Source organism: Perca fluviatilis, chromosome 1 (assembly GCF_010015445.1).
Source record: "Perca fluviatilis chromosome 1, GENO_Pfluv_1.0, whole genome shotgun sequence".
NCBI classification, from domain to species: Eukaryota; Metazoa; Chordata; class Actinopteri; order Perciformes; family Percidae; genus Perca; species Perca fluviatilis.
This window is the reverse complement of record NC_053112.1, coordinates 20,050,762-20,066,754: the sequence shown is the minus strand read 5'-3', so window position 1 is coordinate 20,066,754 and position 15,993 is coordinate 20,050,762. Positions and strand designations below refer to the sequence as shown.

Below are 15,993 nucleotides of genomic sequence, written 5' to 3'. Positions count from 1 at the left end.
CTTTCAAATGTAGACATATTAATTTCACTTTTCACACTGAGTTACAGTATATGTGACATGTGACATTCCCTGAAGGAAGAAGCATGTACACATCAAGTTTGAACACAGATGTGGTGACACATCTCAAACTCAGAGATTATAGATTGTCCTTTTTCTGTTAGTAGAAGCTGAGACATGGATCCCCATGAATTCCCAGACTAAACTCATTTTCTGCACAGTTCTCCTTTGTTGAAAAGGAGTGTGACTTCATTTTCTGCTCAGGACGCCATTCCTCCACTATATCTTCACGTAGCAAATATTTGTTTGCTGCTTTATTATTCTTATGTCTTCATGTATTAATCTTAAGATCGAGAAAAGCCTCTTTAAGGGCAATATTTGTCATCTCAAATGTGCTTTATGGGTCTACGAGATATGTCTGTATTTGCATCCTCCAGCTTATCAACATTTGATTTTGGAATGATACATGTACTTGCGTACTTACATCCACCATCATGCTAATATTTCTATCTATGTCTGTCCCTCCAGTTTGCCAGTATGAAGAGTTGGAACGACATGCGTAAGGAGATCCTGTATCTAACTGCAAATGCCACAGACTCTCCAAACCAGATGTACCAGGCTGTCTCACGTATCGTCTGCGGACACCCCGAGGGAGGCGGCCTCAAAATCAAGTCTCTCAACTGGTATGAAGACAACAACTACAAGGCCCTGTTTGGAAACCATGGCAACGACAGCGAGAGTGAACCTTTCTCAGCTTACGACAACTCTTCCAGTAAGTGTCCAAAGCTACCTGAAACAACTTCTTTCTTTTTCTTTTTCTTTTTTTTACCTTTTTCAGATTTATTTTTCATAGGCAGACAAGGTTCAAGACTCAAAATGTCTCTGTGTTTATTTTCCAGCTCCCTATTGTAACAACATGATGCGGAGCCTGGAGTCCAGCCCCATTTCCAGGATGATCTGGAGAGCTCTGAAGCCTCTGCTCATGGGCAAGATCCTGTACACCCCAGATACTCCAGCCACACAGAGAATCATCCAGGAGGTATCAAAAGGCCCCTCTCATCTTTGTAAACCCTCACCAGAATAATGAATGAAGCCCCATTGAATGAGACTGAGCGTGTTTGTGTGTGTGTGTTGCAGGTTAATAAGACCTTCCAGGAGTTCGGCGTGCTGAGGGACATCGGAGGGATGTGGGAGGAAATGAGGCCCAAAGTTTGGAACTTCATGGAGAATGGCGAGGAAATGGACATGATCAGGGTAAGTTGGATACGTTGCCAACACATGCACACATTAAAGCTGCGTTCAGTTCAGAACTTTATTGTCCCTCGAGGGGGAATTTGATTTGCAATAGAGGGCAAAACCACAAACACAACATACAGGAGGACATGAGACATATATCACAACAATGACAGAAAACAACCAAATATCTGTATGTATCTTTTCGTTTAAAGTTTCAAACCATTTAAATGGAGGCCATGATAAGGTGCTTCTGAGCAGAGCAGTGAAGGTTCAGTGCAAATGAGGCGTTTTTATTGCATTTTGAACAAAGGAAAATTTAAGTCGATTGCTTTTTACCCTGGGAAATCTGTATCTCTGCCTAGAAGGGAGAAGAACAAATTCCTCCAAGAGCGGTTGGTCGGGGATGGCTAAGATTGACCGTGCCTTCCCCAAAACTTGTCTGTTGTAGATATCTGTTGCTTGTTCTTAGTCTTCTTCCTGTTTACATGAGGGGTTTAAAGATAGAAATCTGTGCGTCTTTGTGACGTAATCATAATTATGTGTCGGACGTGACTTGCAAAGGAATGACCATACAACTTTGGAATCTTCTGTAGAGGTCACCACCCAGACTGCTGTAGTATGGATCCATGTTCTGACTATATTAGAGCATCTGACTGACTCTGAATGTTAATGTTAAGAAAATTTGTTTATCCTCCACATCTTGTGGGTTGAGGCAAAGAGAAGTTAATTTTTCATACTGGCTGGGTAAACGTAAGAGCGACAAAAATGAGAGACTAATATACAGACAGATAATTCACCCGAAAGGGCCAATGAGTTAAAGTCTACCATAAAACTTGATTAATTAAAACATATAGAGCATAGAGTCATTTTCAGTGTGGTATTAAAATCTAAACCATAAAGTCTAAAACCATAAAGCAAAGCAAGACTCGGGACAAGCACACCAAGTGTTGGTTTTCTTGCCCACAGGACTACTTGATCTGTATAGATCAATGGGTATGAAATTACAGTCACCCCACTGAAATAAAACATTTACCGTCATCTTCTTTAAAAAAAAAAAGGAAAAAAAAGTCATGTCAGATGGAAAAAGTTCATAACATGGCTCTTCCTTACTAGAAATGTTTTTGTCTTTTCTCACAGATTTTTGCCCAAACTCCACTCTTCCTATGTAAATTGCATAAGCACCACTTCCACCTAGTGGCGAATGGTGATTCTCTAAAATAGCTTCACATTGAATTTGATCAGATGGCTGTCCCTGCCTTTTTAACCTTTGTCTGTCAGGCAATAGTTTTCTCGGTCTGGGAAAAAGGAAAATGGCTGTGATAATAGAGATAATGAATTTGAGAAAAGCCTGGAACAGGGATCACAAAAAACGACTAATGATAGTCAAATAGGTTACAAGCCACACAAACACACAACAGTAATAAAGGTCACAAAACCAAACAAGCCCAAGGGAATACAGTGATTATTCAACTGCTTATTTTTGTATCTGTTGTTTGACATACAGTTTTACGGCGCAAGAATAATTAGCTTAATAATGAAAGTTTTATGACAGGAAGACTCTGAGCCGCCTGTAAATATTTATCTGTATCCTTTTCATTATTTTAGGTTTTTGTAGCCGGCAATTGTACATTGACTCTCTATAATAAACGATTTAAACCTTCCTTTTTCCAGACCCTGCTCCAGAATAACGCCAGTGCCGCGTTCTTTAATGCCCAGCTCAGTGGGACTGAGTGGCGTGTGTCAGATGTGTCAGCCTTCCTGTCTAAGGTCTCAGAGGACCAAAGACCCGCAGGATCGGCCTATACCTGGAGAGACGTCTTCAACGAAACTGACCATGCCATACAGACCATCTCACGCTTCATGGAGGTTTGTGTGTTAGCGCAGTATGCATCACCCCAACACACGCAACTAAAACGTTCAAGTACAAGTCCAGTCTGCAGACGTGTGAAATTATATTGCTGCGTAGCAGTCCTTGTTTTCAGGGACAGTGCCAATAAATCCATATTCGCACAGGTCTTAGGTTGTGCCTGTAAAATAGCTGTTATCTAGTATCTGCCATTTCGGTCAAGATGCACAGAAAACCTAGTGGGGAAATACTGTAGGTTAAATACTAATTGCCCAAAAAGGTCATCACATTATAAAATCTTCCATTGTTTTTTAATGCACTTTTAACTGCATTTAGATCCAGGCACAACTATTAAAGCCTTGAAATCAAATGTTCTTTCCCTTTCCTTCCCTCACCAAATCAAATCAGTGTGTCACTGCTCCCTGTCTCTGCGTATTGGGTCAGTATGCCAGAGCCAAGCCAAGCTTAAGTCATAAAAAACCCTAAACTCCTGCCAAATGTTAATCAATGTTCGTGCTCTCGTGAATTTTAATGTTTTTAACGTTTACTTATCTATGTCAGGAAATTTCTTCAGTGGGATGTCTATAAAATAAACATCACGGTTCAGTAGTAAATGTGAACTAATAGCCTTGTGATGTACCTCTGATATATAATGTTAAGATGAGTTAAATAAGTAATGATGTTTTCCATTCTATAGACTGATGATGCAAACAATTGATGATAAATGATTATTGTGGGTTTAAATCCACCTCCTGCACTTAGACTCCCCTTAGTCTCCTCCACGCCTCTTACGAATGTGGATAATGCAATAAAATGCATAAACACAATACTAATTTAAAAAAGAGGGAATTTTAAACTTAAGGTACATTAGGTATCACATATTATTTAACTAGCAACACTGCAAACAACTCACTGACCTACTGACTGTGTCTCAACCTTAGAGGAGATCAGAACATGTGTGTAAACTGACATTCCTTGCGCCAAAAACTATGTCAAGGCCTTACACGAACATACATGTCTGTAATACCTGCAGTATTAGGGGTGCTCACGCTCACACATATTTTTCTTATGCTTTCTGAACTCATTGGCTTCTCACACAGTATGAGGCAACAAGGTATAAATCAGGTTATGCCAGCTATGTGAGAGGCTAATCTGTAGGAGGTCTCAACAAATCAGCCAAACAACTCTGGTGTGGTTACTCAGTGTCTAACCGAGGCACATGAGTTTGAGTAATAGGGTATAGGGTTCATTGTAATTATCAACTTGTCAGTGGTGTTTGTGAGGTAAGCATGTCATTTTTGTAAGCAGGGATTTTTATGATTTTTGTGGGTTAGTTTGTTTGGAGCTGTGAAAAGTCCAACAGCCTGGTAGGGTTCTGATTATTATAATGAGAAGCTTACCATTAAGACAATTTTACATTAACATTTAACGTACTTAGGAGATGCTCTTTATTAGAACAACTTGCAAATAGGACATTCAGCTGTTCGAGATATATCGTGAGACTATTTTACTTCTGCAAAGCTGTAATTTCAGGCATGTTTTCTTGTTCCATCCTTCTTTAACTAGGTGACACAGACCGTCATACACCATTTGGACCCAAAAAACACCTCATGCAAATGCATCTTCATTCCTAGTCAAACTGTCATAGTAAAATATGTCATAACCCATCTCTTTTCCTTTTCAGTGTGTGAACCTGGACAAGCTGGAGCCAGTAGCTAACGAGGAGAGGCTGGTCAACAAGTCCATGGGTCTTCTGAACAACCAGAAGTTCTGGGCTGGAATTGTGTTTCCTGACATCACCCATAGCAACAGCGCTGACTTGCCTCCCAACGTAAACTATAAGATCCGCATGGACATTGATAATGTGGAGAGGACAAACAAGATTAAAGATGGGTAAGAAGCTGTGCCCCAAGTGTTATTTAATTGCAGAACCCTTTGCAAATTCCTATGTTTTTTTATGAGCTTTACTGATTTTCATCTTGCTTTGCAGCTATTGGGACCCCGGTCCCAGGGCAGACCCCTTTGAGGACCTTCGGTACGTCTGGGGCGGATTTTCTTACCTGCAGGACATCATTGAGCGTGGAATCATCAGAGCCATCACTGGCACCAAAGAGAAGACAGGCATCTACATTCAGCAGATGCCCTACCCCTGCTATGTCGATGACATGTAAGTGACCAAAGTAATAACACTATTTGCATGTTTAACTGTACAGTTAGTCTAAAATGTGTGTAACTAATTTTGTTCACTTTTTTCAGTTTCCTGCGGGTGATGAGTCGGTCAATGCCTCTCTTCATGACCCTGGCATGGATGTACTCAGTAGCCATCATCATCAAGGGCGTGGTGTACGAGAAGGAGGCCCGGCTCAGAGAGACCATGAGGATCATGGGACTGAACAACGGCACCCTGTGGCTCAGCTGGTTCATCAGCAGTCTAATCCCGCTCCTGATCAGCGCCGGCTTGTTGGTGATGTTGTTGAAGGTTGGTGTTGCCACAGACACACACACACACACACACACACATGCATGCATTAAATACACTTTGTCATCATGCAGGAATGTCAGCAAATTATAGAAAACAAGTGAACATAATCACATTCATCATGTTTATACTCAACATTTAACTTGATAGTCACTCTGTTTTTCCATGATCACAGAGGACTTCATTGTCTAGAAATGTCATCAAATTGTGGAAAACAAGTTATATCATACTGCTGTAACAAGGAAACTATTTCATTTTCTATCTCTTCCCCCCCTTTCTACACTTCTCAGATGGGAAGCCTGCTGCCATACAGTGACCCAGGCGTGGTGTTTCTTTTCCTTGGATCCTTCGGCATTGTTACCATCATGCAGTGTTTCCTCATCAGTACCCTGTTCTCTCGTGCCAACTTGGCAGCCGCCTGCGGTGGCATTATATACTTCACGCTCTATCTGCCCTATGTGCTGTGTGTCGCCTGGCAAGACTACGTGGGCTTTGGAGCAAAACTTATAGTGGTGTGTAGAAGAAATTGAATAATACACATTTGAATACAGACATGAATACTCAATCTTTTGTTTTGAGAGCTAAACTCTGGCTTTTCTATTCTTCTCACAGAGTCTGCTGTCTCCGGTGGCTTTTGGTTTTGGCTGTGAGTACTTTGCCCTGTTTGAGGAGCAAGGAGTGGGTATCCAGTGGTCGAACCTGCTGGCCAGCCCTCTGGAGGAAGACAGTTACAACCTGACCACCTCTATCAGCCTCATGCTGTTTGACGCTGTGCTCTACGGAATAATGACCTGGTACATCGAAAATGTGTTCCCTGGTGAGTCATGGATATGGTTTACAATTGTAGTATTTTTTTTCCCCGTAAAGTGCTAAATCAATGATGTACATTATAATAGTTAGGGTTGTTTTGGCGGACAGTAGTAATAACAAACAATTCACTCTTTTCCAGGTCAGTATGGGATCCCCAGGCCTTGGTATTTCCCTTTCACTAAGTCGTACTGGTGTGGAGAGAAAGAGAATAACAACATCTCCACCCCTCTGTCAAAGAAGGGCAACGCTGAAGGTACAAATCATTATCATTATTATCATTATTTATTTTGTCACAGTTTCTTTAGGGAGGAATTTTCAGTAAATAAACCATTAAGGGAAAATTTGCCACCTTTAATTTGGATGTCCAATCAGTACTAATGGTATATGTAATCCACTGAGAAAACAAATCCAGAGTGTGTGCTATATTGACTAAGAATGCAAGTTCTCTTGTCTCTTTCACCAAGCAAGACTAGAATAATTACCCTGTTTACTCATCATAAAGCACACTTCATTCAAACGGAAAAGAAACTAAATAAATATCAACAAAGCATTCAGATTTTGCAGCTGTGGCTGGCTGAGCCCCAGAGGCACAGAGAACATTGTAAAGAACTGCAGGCTTTTTAAACACCATGTCCCTCATTCAGGTAGCTAGAGATGAGGTTCAATATTCCAGAATTGTCACTTATTTTCTCAAAAGAAGTCTTTAAAGTGCAGATGGATGATCCCTACCTCTATGTATCTTTTCAAACCTCCTTTATGTTATTGCTAAAATGCTTTTGTCCTCGTCCTCAGCTGTGTGTATTGAGGAGGAGCCGAGCCACATCGAGCCCGGTGTTTACATCGAGAATCTGGTGAAGGTCTACAGCCATGGAAAAAAGCTGGCTGTAGACGGACTGTCCCTGAGGTTCTATAAGGGACAGATAACCTCCTTCCTCGGTCACAATGGAGCTGGCAAGACCACAACTATGTAAGATGATACACATGTTCTCTGCAGGGATTCTACAATAATCCTAAATTTAACCGAGCTGAGCATCTGAAACTAGTTAAAAGATTTTTTAAATCTACTCAGTTGAGATGGCAATTGATGGTGACTGTTGTGTTCCTGCCTGCTTTCTGATAGGTCAATACTGACGGGATTGTTTCCACCCACATCTGGCACAGCCTATATCCACGGCAAGGACATCCGCAGTGAACTAAGCGCTGTCCGGCAGAATCTGGGCGTCTGTCCCCAGCACAACGTACTTTTCAGCATGTATGTATTCAGCATCAAGAACTGAATTCTTTGCACACTTGCCCTCTTGTGTTTTGGTAATTGTGTGATTTCTTGGTTTGCTGTAACCCAGGCTGACGGTGGAGGAACACATCTGGTTCTACGCCCGTCTGAAGGGACTGCCGGAGGAGAAGGTGAAGGCTGAGACAGAGCAAATTTTGAACGATGTCGGACTGCCTCACAAACGAAAGTCTCTCACCAGCACGCTGTCTGGTCAGTTATTAAAATTTTTTTTTTTTACCTTTTAGTCTATTCACAAGTAATATCAGAGATGTTTTACATTAGTCATATTGACTTTTTCTTCATGTTGTCTTTGTAGGAGGGATGCAGAGGAAGCTGTCAGTGGCCCTGGCTTTTGTCGGGGGCTCCAAGGTTGTGATCCTGGATGAACCTACTGCCGGGGTCGATCCATACGCACGCAGGGGCATCTGGGACCTGCTGCTTAAATACAGACCAGGTAAATACAACTGATTGTTGGTGCTTAGTCAGTAACAGTAGTTAATCATTCTTTTTAAATAATGAATATTAAAGCAACCCTATGTAACTTTTAGCTGCAGCTGTAGTTCCAATGAGACAAACTGTAGGGGGACGGTCCCCCTACAGGTTGTCTTATTGGAACTTACAACTCGCGTCGGGTAGCGCAAGTTGTAGTTCCATTGAGACAACCTGTAGGGCTAAAAGTTACATAGTGTTGTTTTAATATTTTTATATTCATTTTGTCTGGTTTATATAGGCTATAGATTGATCTAATTATGTTGATGTTGGTGTTTTTTTTTAAACTATATTGAAATGTGATTTTAGTTGTTGTATACAATACAAGAATGTAATGTGATTTTATCTAGTGCACATGTATTTATATTTACATTTTTAATGTTGTGCTCATGTTAGGATGCCTATCATTGTTTTTTAGGGAGCCTATTGTAACATCTTGCCAGGGACTGCAGATGAAAACTAGCCTTTTGGCTAATTCTGGCATATTTACAGACATGTTTATTAATATCCACTGTCCCTGTCAAATAAAGATTAAATTAAAATAAAATGTTCTGTGACTTTATATGTAATTCTGTAGTTTGTAAGCTTAATGTGTTTGTCCCTCTGTTCCTCTGTCAGGCCGCACCATCATCCTTTCCACTCATCACATGGACGAGGCTGACATCCTGGGGGACCGCATCGCCATCATTTCCCACGGCAAGCTGTGCTGCGTAGGCTCCTCGCTCTTCCTGAAGACCCATCTGGGCACGGGCTACTACCTGACGCTGGTCAAGAGAGACTACGACTTAACACTTCAGTCCTGCAGGAATTCTGCCAGCACCGTCTCCTACAGCAAGAAGGCCGGGAAGGTAAGAAAGATGTTACAGAGAACGTGTTCTTAACAGATACAAGATATGTAGTCTCACTTCCAGTGTTGTTAAAGAGATTTAAAAAAAAAAAAATACTTAACTGTTTACCCTCTTTGTCTTCGGTTCAGGAGGACAGTGTATCAGAGAGCAGTTCAGATGCCGGTCTTGGTAGTGAACCAGAGAGTGAAACCACCACTATTGGTAAGAACTGAATGGGCTACTTTAAATGGTGACACATCTATTCCTTTGAAATAAACTTTGCAAGGCATATAAGATGTTAATGTTTTACCATTCCCTCTCACCAACCTCTTTCTACCGATTTCTTCCCTATAGATGTGTCCCTCATCTCCAACTTGATATTCAAGCACGTCCACGAGGCTCGCCTGGTTGAGGACCTTGGCCACGAAATCACCTATGTCTTGCCCTACCAGTCAGCTAAAGATGGAGCCTTTGTAGAGCTCTTCCACGAGCTAGATGACCGACTCACCGACCTGGGAATATCTAGCTACGGAATATCTGATACCACCCTGGAGGAGGTAAGGAGCAGAAAGAGCTTACACACCTTTCATAGTAAACACTTTAAAAAGTAGAATAAAACTCATGTAAAATATACTTTGTGTGGATGGCTTTTTTGTTCTGTTTTATTTATTGTTTACATGCTTCTGTTAATGTTTTAATCGCGTGTCTTCAAACTCTGCAGATTTTCTTGAAAGTGGCTGAGGACAGTGGAGTGGATGCTGTTGAGCTATCAGGTGAGATCCATGATGCATTTTGAAGTTTCACTGCATTTCCACACCTAACACGCCCATGTTTTGGACAAATATTAGTAGAATCAGTAATTGCTTTTAGGTTATTGGAAAATTGCGGGAGTGATCTTTAAACAAAACAGAAGACTTGAATAGTTTAAATGACCATGTTGACCCTCGTGTGGCTGCAGATGGAGTCGTGCCGACCAGGATTCGTCGCCATCATGCATTTGGAGACCACCAGAGTTGTCTGAAGCCCTTCACTGAGGACGACTTTGATTTCAACGACTCTGAAGGTGACCCAGGTAGAACTGCACTACCCAGCATGCAGTGCAATGATAGCAATGGTTTTGTTGCTATCATTGCTTTTGCTCTTTGTTGTCTTTGCACCAAGTTGTATTTCGCCACATAGAAAATTAGGAAACATAAGTTTTTTTAATGGAGAAAAAGTTTCTGTTTAAAGAACTACATTTATGCTGCAACGTTCTTACTAACAACTTATTAGGAATATTACTAAATCAGGACACAGACAAGTTTGCTCATTTGTATCGGGTTGTCTGTGTCCAGAATCCCGTGAGACCGACTGGCTCAGTGGAACAGATGGCAAAGGCTCATACCAGGTCAAAGGCTGGAGTCTGAAGAGACAGCAGTTTGTTGCGCTACTCTGGAAACGGTTCCTCTACGCTCGGCGCTCCAGGAAAGGCTTCTTTGCTCAGGTACAATGATGCTATTTTCATATTCACGTACTGTAAATATACAGGTAGTCAATGTAGATCTTTCTCCGTTGCATCAACCATGCCTCTTAGAATGAAGCAATAGTTCTGAGGTGTGTTTCCATGCGTGTTTGTTATAATAAATCATCGTATCGTTGTTTTTCAGATTGTTCTTCCGGCTGTGTTTGTGTGTATTGCCCTGGTGTTCAGTCTGATTGTCCCTCCATTTGGAAAGTACCCAAGTCTGGTTCTGGATCACAGCATGTATGGAGAACAGTTTACCTTCATCAGGTGAGATATCGTTCTTTATGTCTGGAAAAATTGCATTTTTCTCCTTGTCATCAATATAGATCTAATAGCTCTTGTACAAAAAAGATATTTCTGCTCATTCTATAAATTTTTTGTATTTTTTTAATCCTCAATTCACCTTAATCAAAGCATTCTCTTCCAAAAGAAACAAAAAAGGACATTTTCTAATTAAATCTGCGCTGAACACAGTTGTAAGGACGTTTATTTTACCCACAGCTATTGTGAATTAACTGTGAAACTCAAAATACAGGTTTCAAAGAGTTGTGGTGTCATAAATTGATGATAAAGCTATTTTAAATGTCAATCTATTATTAGTAGACATGTCCCGATGTTTGAACCTGTCATCAGTCTTAACACAATGATAGCAGCTGTACATCATAATTCATTTAAACTGATAGTTAAACATCATTTGTTTGTGATGATTTGTTTGTGTATTTCCACATTAAGACAGTTAATAAATGCTATCTAATATTAAAGGCAATGGGTTTTCTGTGTCTTTGTAGTAATGACATGCCTGAGGACCCTCACATCAACAAAATACTGGGAGCTCTGACAGAAAACCCAGGATTTGGAAGACACTGCATGGAAGGACAACCCATACAGTGAGTTTTGAGAAGAAAAGTGAACATACATTTAGCAATATAAAAATACAAACGGTAGATCTACAGTAGCTCTGCATGCAGTTTTAGTAAAAACACAAATATGGTAGTCTGCACAGGCACATAAAATGGAGATTTGGAGTTAAATAAAAACGTGTCTATTTCTGTGCTCCAGGGACACTCCCTGCACAGCAGTTGAAGATGAGTGGTCGGTCCCGGAAGTCTCTCAAAGTGTGAAGGACATGTTCGCCAATGGCAACTGGTCCATGGAGAATCCCTCTCCCATGTGTGAGTGCAGCTGTGGAGGACGCAAGAGGATGCTTCCGGAGTGTCCTGCTGGCGCTGGGGGACTTCAACCACCACAGGTTGGTGACACCAAACAATTAGAAAGTCAAAACTAAAGTGTTAATCAATCCAAAAATTACAAAGGTAAAGACCAAATACGCGCACAAAATAATGTTAATTCAATGTTTTGTCTGTGTAGATGAAGATCAGCGACCAAGACACTCTTCAGAATTTGACTGGCAGAAACATCTCAGACTATCTTGTTAAAACCTACGCTCAGATCATTGGCAAGAGGTAACACTCGCCTTACATTTGTGTGACACATTTAAATTAGTTCTAATTCTTGCTTCGTTGTTATCTTTTACTGACTTTGAGTCATGTTTTCTTTTTCTCTTTCAGTCTGAAGAACAAGATTTTGGTCAACGAGTTCAGGTACATAATCAGACATGATCCATCTTGAGCTTATTTGTCGATATAATATTGACCTGAGTGCCTCTCTGCTGTGTCCTTCGCTGATATAAAAAAAAAAAATCAATGCCGAAGACTTTTAAGTTGTTCATTTCTTACACTGCACTGTAACTTGTACTCTTGTATTTCATACCCATCTTATTCTATTTTAGCTGTGTTTATATTCTCTTTAACAGATGTTTTTAACTGCTCTTTAATGTTGTATGTAAATCACTTTGAATTGTTGCTGAAATGTGCTATACAAATAAAGCTGCGTGGCCTAAAAATGATTGTTCTCTAAACAGATACGGTGGCTTCTCGTTGGGCGCCAGGAGTTCTCAGCTTATGTCCCACACAGATGAAATTGATGATGCGATCATTCAACTGAGGAGACGTTTCCATCTTGAGAGAGTAAGCTATTTCCTTACAGTATTGTTTTTTCAAACTGCACTAAACTAATACGCAAGAAAACACTAATGTGGTAAATCTTACTACTGTGGGTTCAGTTAGTCAGGTTAAGACACTAACTGCACATGTTTCTGTTTTTAATAATTACAACTGTATTGGAGCTAGACTGGATAGACTTGTATTACTGCCGGTTTGAACAGTTTCAGGTTACCCATGTGCTAAAGAAGACGTTCTCCTTCTCCCACCCTCTTTCTCTCTCTCTCTCTGCCTCTCCCACCCTCCAGGGAACTGCAGCGGATCGTTTCTTTAGCAGTCTCTCCAATTTTATCCAAGGATTGGACACTAAGAATAACGTCAAGGTTAGCACGTGCACACACACACACGCCAGTGGTTATACAACAACACGTGGCTCTGTAGGTTTCCTTCAAGCTTCCCTCGCCATATTCTTCAACATAGACACAATATGCTTCATTCACTCTATTCCTATTGTGGGGTTTGATTGCATACTAATTGATTTCTGCTTTGTGGCAGATTATAAGATGCACGGCTTTAACTCCACACTGCTGATAAACGTCTTTCCCCTTTGTTTTTGTTGTTGCTGTTCTATTCATGAATTACAATATACTGTGTATACTCTTCATTTGTATCATTTGTCTTTCTCTCTATTTCCAGATCTGGTTCAACAACAAGGGCTGGCACAGCATCGGTTCTTTTCTCAATGTCTTGAACAACGGCATCTTGCGGGCAAGTCTGCAAGCTGGCCAAGACCCTACAAAGTTTGGCATTACTGCCTCCAATCATCCGCTCAACCTCACCAAGGAGCAGCTGTCACAGGTCGCATTGTGAGTATTACTGTTAATACGGGGGTGCACTTAAAAAAAAACATCTGTTTGATCTTCTAAGACACATCACTTATCATTCTCACTTCTTCTGTTGCTCTGTTCTCCCTCTCTCAGGATGACGACATCAGTAGATGTGCTGGTTTCCATCTGCGTGATCTTCGCCATGTCCTTTGTCCCTGCCAGTTTTGTTGTTTTCCTCATCCAGGAGAGAGTGAACAAGGCTAAACACTTGCAGTTCATCAGCGGAGTGCAGCCTTTGCTCTATTGGCTGGCCAACTTTGTCTGGGATATGGTAAGATATTTCAGTCGAGCTGGACCCTTGGCCCTATTGGCTCCCCTCCAAACTATATTAAATATCACGAGAGCAAAGTCCAAATAAAACAAAGAAAATAATGCAGTTATTTTCATGATCAAATTAACTGAAGCCCTTTTTTCACCCTCTTCCTTTCTCACAGTGCAACTACATCGTCCCAGCCACGCTGGTCATCATTATCTTCATTTGTTTCCAACAAGACGCCTACGTCTCCTCCACCAATCTGCCTGTGCTGGCACTGCTGCTGCTGCTCTACGGGTAAATTTGACACACATTCAAGTTGTTTTGGCACTACTTTTCTTTATTTTTTCTAATTCTCTAACCTCCCCTCATCTAAAATGATCTTTGTATCTCTTTTCCAGATGGTCGATCACCCCTCTGATGTACCCAGCCTCGTTCTTCTTTAAGATCCCCAGCACGGCCTACGTGGTTTTGACCAGCGTCAACATCCTGATAGGAATCAACGGCAGTGTCTCCACATTTGTCCTGGAGCTGTTTGGAAGCAATGTAAATAATGTCTCCAAGTCATATTTATTCAGATAGTTAGGAGTAGCAGTAGATTGATCGATTGGATGCTTTACCTCTCACGATTGAATATTAACTGTTATATATTGACTTTATTCCTATTTCAGGAAGTCGGTGGCATCAACGACATCCTGAAGAACGTGTTCCTCATCTTCCCTCACTTCTGTCTGGGCAGAGGACTGATCGACATGGTGAAGAATCAGGCAATGGCCGACGCTCTGGAGAGATTTGGTAATTATAGCAGACCTTTACAAACTACCGCAAATGTATCCTTATTTTTTTTTTTTGGGAAGGGAAGTAAATGTACATTTTCTAAGCGTCTTTAAATGTTCTCTGGTTCTGGTTGGCTCTCTACAGGGGAAAACCGATTCCGCTCCCCTCTGGCCTGGGACATGGTGGGAAAGAACCTGTTTGCAATGGCCATAGAGGGCGTAATCTTCTTCGGCATCACCGTCCTTATTCAGTACCACTTCTTCTTCAAGGCCAGGTGGGTGAAACCTTCAATACATCATGTGATCTGTCAGAATGTAACTCACACAAAAACACTCCTCCAGAGTTTTCCTTATAACACTGTATGCATAACTACGACTTCACAACAAAACAGTGATTTGAATTCCCTTCTGGGTGAAGGATTGAATGTGACCTCTCCTCCCTGTGTTGCCTGTGGCCCTTCCAGGTCGTCCACCAGTCATCTGAAGCCTATTGGGGAAGAAGATGAGGATGTGGCCAGAGAGCGACAGAGGATCCTGAGCGGAGGAGGACAGTCAGACATCCTGGAGCTCAGACAGCTCACCAAGATTTACAAGAGGAAACAAAAGCCAGCAGTGGACCGGCTGTGTGTTGGCATCCCCCCTGGAGAGGTAAAATACAGACAAGATATACAAACATTATTCTAAGCTTTCTTCAGTAGCCTACAGATAAACAGTTTGTGAAAATTATTTTTTGCAAGAGGATGATACAGCATGATCAGCCGATACAACAAATGTGCAAGATAAAGATAAGACTCTATAGTATTCCTGTGAAAAATAAACATACTGTGTCCCGATGTTGATGTTGTCCCACTTTTCCTGCAGTGCTTTGGTTTGCTGGGAGTGAATGGCGCAGGGAAAACCAGCACCTTTAAAATGCTGACGGGAGACTCTCTGGTCACCGGTGGAGAGGCCTTCCTGGCTGGCAAGAGGTAAGACACATCTTACCTCAAAACATACACTACATCCGATCTTTCTATTATTCCGCTAGTTTATTTAGCCTGCCTAGCTGGCAAGAAATAGTAGTCACAATAATATATTCTTAACATCAATGATCTAATTAAACCAAACTCTATGAAACAATCTGATTTGCACTGTGAATCAAATCAGCTTTCTTTCTTTTGTGAGAAAAGATGTGATACAAGGCAACATTTTGTTTAAAATATGTAAAAAAAAAAATGTTGTTGCTTTCTATAAAAATTAATTAAACTCTTCTTTATACGTTTATCTCACTCCAGTGTAACTACAGAGATACATGAGGTGCATCAGAACATGGGCTACTGTCCTCAGTTTGATGCCATCAACGACCTGCTGACCGGCAGAGAGCACCTCGAGTTTTACGCCATCCTGAGAGGAGTGCCTGAGAAGGAAGTCTGTGAGGTCAGCAACAAACAAAATACATGAACACACATACATGGGCCTACTGTATTTACTATGACATGTTGTATTGGTCCTGTTGTATTGGTATTTTATTATGTAAGACTTCTTGTTTTGTCTATTTTTGTAGTCCACTGAGGCATTATTTGGGATATCGGTCTATACAAATAAACAAACAGACTATATAATTATCAGTTTTTATG

At 41.1% G+C, this 15,993-nt stretch overlaps 1 protein-coding gene across 4 annotated transcripts in view; it reads left to right on the top strand.

Moving 5' to 3' along the window:
- The window catches only part of LOC120565191 (phospholipid-transporting ATPase ABCA1-like), a 43,675-nt gene that overhangs the window by 21,885 nt on the left and 5,797 nt on the right, over window positions 1-15,993 (top strand). For 3 of the 4 annotated variants that reach the window (XM_039810701.1, XM_039810710.1, XM_039810692.1), the window contains exons 9-44: window positions 526-769; window positions 897-1,036; window positions 1,135-1,251; window positions 2,905-3,099; window positions 4,764-4,972; window positions 5,070-5,246; window positions 5,336-5,558; window positions 5,849-6,070; window positions 6,171-6,375; window positions 6,508-6,621; window positions 7,161-7,335; window positions 7,489-7,620; window positions 7,712-7,851; window positions 7,958-8,095; window positions 8,749-8,978; window positions 9,107-9,179; window positions 9,312-9,514; window positions 9,679-9,730; window positions 9,916-10,029; window positions 10,292-10,440; window positions 10,604-10,728; window positions 11,250-11,348; window positions 11,521-11,710; window positions 11,830-11,924; window positions 12,030-12,062; window positions 12,383-12,488; window positions 12,770-12,844; window positions 13,158-13,327; window positions 13,442-13,619; window positions 13,783-13,898; window positions 14,003-14,147; window positions 14,273-14,396; window positions 14,523-14,652; window positions 14,842-15,025; window positions 15,239-15,345; window positions 15,652-15,793. In XM_039810701.1, the coding sequence (XP_039666635.1) occupies window positions 526-769; window positions 897-1,036; window positions 1,135-1,251; window positions 2,905-3,099; window positions 4,764-4,972; window positions 5,070-5,246; window positions 5,336-5,558; window positions 5,849-6,070; window positions 6,171-6,375; window positions 6,508-6,621; window positions 7,161-7,335; window positions 7,489-7,620; window positions 7,712-7,851; window positions 7,958-8,095; window positions 8,749-8,978; window positions 9,107-9,179; window positions 9,312-9,514; window positions 9,679-9,730; window positions 9,916-10,029; window positions 10,292-10,440; window positions 10,604-10,728; window positions 11,250-11,348; window positions 11,521-11,710; window positions 11,830-11,924; window positions 12,030-12,062; window positions 12,383-12,488; window positions 12,770-12,844; window positions 13,158-13,327; window positions 13,442-13,619; window positions 13,783-13,898; window positions 14,003-14,147; window positions 14,273-14,396; window positions 14,523-14,652; window positions 14,842-15,025; window positions 15,239-15,345; window positions 15,652-15,793 (5,271 nt within the window). The remainder of the gene's footprint in view (window positions 1-525; window positions 770-896; window positions 1,037-1,134; window positions 1,252-2,904; window positions 3,100-4,763; window positions 4,973-5,069; window positions 5,247-5,335; window positions 5,559-5,848; window positions 6,071-6,170; window positions 6,376-6,507; window positions 6,622-7,160; window positions 7,336-7,488; window positions 7,621-7,711; window positions 7,852-7,957; window positions 8,096-8,748; window positions 8,979-9,106; window positions 9,180-9,311; window positions 9,515-9,678; window positions 9,731-9,915; window positions 10,030-10,291; window positions 10,441-10,603; window positions 10,729-11,249; window positions 11,349-11,520; window positions 11,711-11,829; window positions 11,925-12,029; window positions 12,063-12,382; window positions 12,489-12,769; window positions 12,845-13,157; window positions 13,328-13,441; window positions 13,620-13,782; window positions 13,899-14,002; window positions 14,148-14,272; window positions 14,397-14,522; window positions 14,653-14,841; window positions 15,026-15,238; window positions 15,346-15,651; window positions 15,794-15,993) is intronic. The other variant, XM_039810721.1, reaches the window with a different exon arrangement.